Source organism: Loa loa, assembly GCF_000183805.2.
Source record: "Loa loa unplaced genomic scaffold supercont3.943, whole genome shotgun sequence".
Classification (NCBI taxonomy): domain Eukaryota; kingdom Metazoa; phylum Nematoda; class Chromadorea; order Rhabditida; family Onchocercidae; genus Loa; species Loa loa.
Window position 1 is genome coordinate 761 of NW_018109123.1, and position 3,669 is coordinate 4,429.

At 34.5% G+C, this 3,669-nt stretch overlaps 1 protein-coding gene across 1 annotated transcript; it reads left to right on the forward strand.

Moving 5' to 3' along the window:
- Window positions 1-212: 212 nt before the first annotated feature.
- On the forward strand, window positions 213-2,392 carry LOAG_11224 (hypothetical protein; the record flags this gene model as incomplete). Its single annotated transcript, XM_003146745.1, has 7 exons — window positions 213-379; window positions 594-638; window positions 896-967; window positions 1,126-1,226; window positions 1,476-1,551; window positions 1,818-2,008; window positions 2,142-2,392. The coding sequence occupies 7 exons, from the start codon at window positions 213-215 to the stop codon at window positions 2,390-2,392; spliced, it is 903 nt and encodes a 300-aa protein (XP_003146793.1).
- Window positions 2,393-3,669: the final 1,277 nt, after the last annotated feature.

The following is a 3,669-nucleotide window of genomic DNA, read 5'->3' on the forward strand; positions in this document are numbered from 1 at the left end:
GATTTTGCTCAATATGATTTTGAAATTTAACTAATTCAGCAATACCATGTAGTCTTTGATTAATAATTAGTAAATACCTTTCTTATGTGAGCATGTAAAAGAATCATTGCTATGGAAGAACAGTAGTAAAATCCAACTCGTGGGAGTTGGATTTTTTCTCAAATATTCTGGCATACTTTTAGCATCCTTGTGATTTCGAGATTTCCTCAGCGATGTATGATGAATCGATTCCTGGAGTAGTTTACGTGATGAGAAGCAAAACTGAAACGGCGCTAGTGACACCGAATACGATAATTTCCGATGCCTTTAAGCATGTTCAAAATGAAAAGTTCTTGAGTAATACCATCTACTCCACATCCTTTCCATATGTTCTTTACAAGTTAGTCTCAGCGATTTTTTTAAGTACTTTTCCGCCAACAAACTTTGTAACCCTTAATTATCGTTCATCCGGGAACTACATGTTGACCGCTTAGAGACTTTGTGTAACAGCACAAATCGATGGCTTCATTAATTGCTATTCGAAAACCACCTAACACGACTAGGTATTTAATCATAGATCTTTCGGTAATATTGAAATGCTTCATAATTTGCAGTGATTCCAAAGGAGCCTCAGTTTTAAGTGTCGAGAATCCTAGTGAGTAAGTTGGTTGATTTTAACTGCTTTATGTGACTTTAGCTTGTGAAATTCAATGTGACATAATCATGAGGTTCTATCATTTCCGAATCAAAGATAATTATTGGAAATGTATATTTCACTTATAAAAATTGTGTTATAAGTTTATTTGCATTATGTATACAAAAAGCGCAAAGGTATACTAAGTTCTTTGGTACAAAAGTTCTTTGGTTCTTTGGTAAATAAACTTATAGTTCTTTGGTACAAAAGTAGATATTTTAGTGTAAAAATAACCTTCGACATTAAATTCGATACTATTGGTATCTACACCGGGAAAATTCTATATCGAGAAGCGTAAGTATCGTTCATTTTGTTCTTTTTAACAAGCGTTATCTGGATAAAATAAATTAATGGGAATTTGATGACAATTTATATCATTTAACTCTCATTTTTACTCTTTTTTATCAATTTTTTTTAAACAAAAATTCTTTTTTTTTGTTTAACTTTCTTAGCGAGGCAAAGCGTATTTTGCATGCGGAGGTAGAAGCAATCGAGGAACGAAGTAATCATACGGTAGCTGCAACCAAAGCTGTGGTGAAACAAGATTTTGAAAGTAATGCACCATTCAAGTTTCTATAAAATACATTTTCAAATCTGTTAAGTGCCGTAAAAGTACGGCATCGTAAGGAAATACGAACGTGAAGGCGGGAAATAAGTTGCGCACGTACTATATCATGCCATGCTTGCTTGCTTGCTGTCATTACTTCTATGTCCGCTTTTCTTTCCCTCATTAGCAGCGACATAAATAACCATCAAAAATGTCAACCTTAATAGAATACCTTCCGAAATTCGATGATTGCAGAAGCCGCATTTGGAATAGAAAGTGAAATTATGGGAAGACCAGAATTCCACACCAGGAAGTGTAGACTTGTAAATGCGTAAGTATTTCATAAGATTTTTCTTTGCATACTTTCGTTTCGTATTCTTTAAGATTAATTAACGATAAAAGAGAAAGGTTGCGAAAGGAACGCATTGTTTATTTTGAAGTGATGTTCCCAGTGAATCCAATTAGATATATTAACCCCACTATCTGTAATTCATTATTATTCGTTGCTACCGAGGTGGTAGCTTTGCTAGGCGTAAATATATCCATTCCTTGCTAACAGTCACTGATTTAATTTAAATGTAATTTAACTATTTACAGACCTTTTTTTATGGCATTTATATTGAAAGTTTCTGTGTTGGATATGCTTCTTTTATTGATTTTGATCATTCTTATTATTTATCATCGAGCGCATATTATACCGGCACGACGTCGTTTCAAGATTAAAATGGGCATTCTGAGGCACCGCAAGAAGCGCAAATTACGTGATCGCGCACGTCGTCGTCTCCGAAGTATGTCTGATATTTGCTCACAAAATCCTCCAAGGATACAACGTACATTCTTGGCAACGCTGATGACACTTCCCAAACAGTCCCGTAATTTAGCAGATATCGAGAAAAGACAACTATTAAATTTCATTTCCAGAACTCAATCTGTTACGCCGTAGAAAAAGGATGAAAGAGCAGGAGATGGAAGCAAAGCGACAAGCACAGCTTATTGCTGCCGCAGTTGGACAGTTGGGCGGGATGCGACAGGCAAGTGCACCAGCTACAGGGAAAAAGAAATCTTCATCGACATCCAGTAGCGATCTGGTAACAGCTGGAGGTGAACGCAATGTTCAAACCAATTTACGCGCGAGTGCAGATGCTACTAATCATTCACCAGGAGAGACTTAATGCAGATGGTACTAATCATTCACCAGGAGAGAATTCAAACAACGTAAATGATTGTTTAAGTATAAAGGATTCGAAGTATTTTGTCACATGTTTGAACCAATACTATTTCTTATATTTCTTTGCCAATTTTTTTGCTTTACTTAATTTGACAATAAACTTGATTGCATTGAACGTTAGAAACTAAAAAATGATGTGCTGTCGTATGCTTCGCTTACTGTCGCGAGTGACTTAAACAGCTTACATACGTCATTACCTAGCCACCCACGCTAAATTCGACCTCTATCAGAATTCCTATTTTTCTTTCGAAATTTTCTCCAGTGGTTTGGTTGAATCAAAAAAATAGGTTTGTGCAAGATTAATTGTTCCTGTCGTGACAAAACGAAGAGAATAAGATGAGGACTACTGTTTTTATTAGTAATAAAGCAATTATGTTTTTGAAAGAATGACTTACTGAATACTGGTTTGTTATATATTCGAGGAGTATAGCAGTTATCCTTTATTGTTGTTCGAATACCAAATACAATAAAGATAGGTTGGAACTAATTCCGACTATCGTAGAATGAAGTCCAAATTAATAAAGTAGAATAACGGGAGAAATATGAAATAGCAATTTATAAAAGGAGAGGAAATAAAGATCGTGTTGAGTAGAGTTGAGTGGCGATGTAGAGAAAATTAACATTGGGTTCTGTTAGAATTTCTTAGGGTTTATATATGGGATGTGTGAAGAGGAACAATCATTGCATATTGACAGTATTCTCACAGGTGCAAAAGAAATTTACATATAAGAACAGTTTTCTTTACAAAAAATTGCATAGAAATTATTTTATCTGATGTACGACTTTCTCACTATTGTATACAAGACTTTGCATGGGATAAAGCCTTCACAAATTAATTAGCAGATTTGCACAAATCTTAACATCGGAAAAAGTATTTTTAGAAGATCTGAAGATTAGATGGCTGACTCATGACTTTAAGCATGAGAGAAAAAATGTAAATGCGATCTATTTGAATGAATAATACAGCTATTCTATAATACAGCTATTTCGGTTTTTGCGACAGTTATGTTTTACTACATACAGATGTGGAGATCAATCTAAAAATTTTTTCGGAATGCTCTAGTATGACACAGACCAATCTCAAGTCCTTCCAGTATTCTTTGCTGACATACTGACTGATCTCAGAGTTCTCCTGGTATGTTATATTAATATGCAGACAATCTAAGTTCTTGAATTTCTTGAAATCAAATGATAGCCCAAATCCATATAAATACAATATAC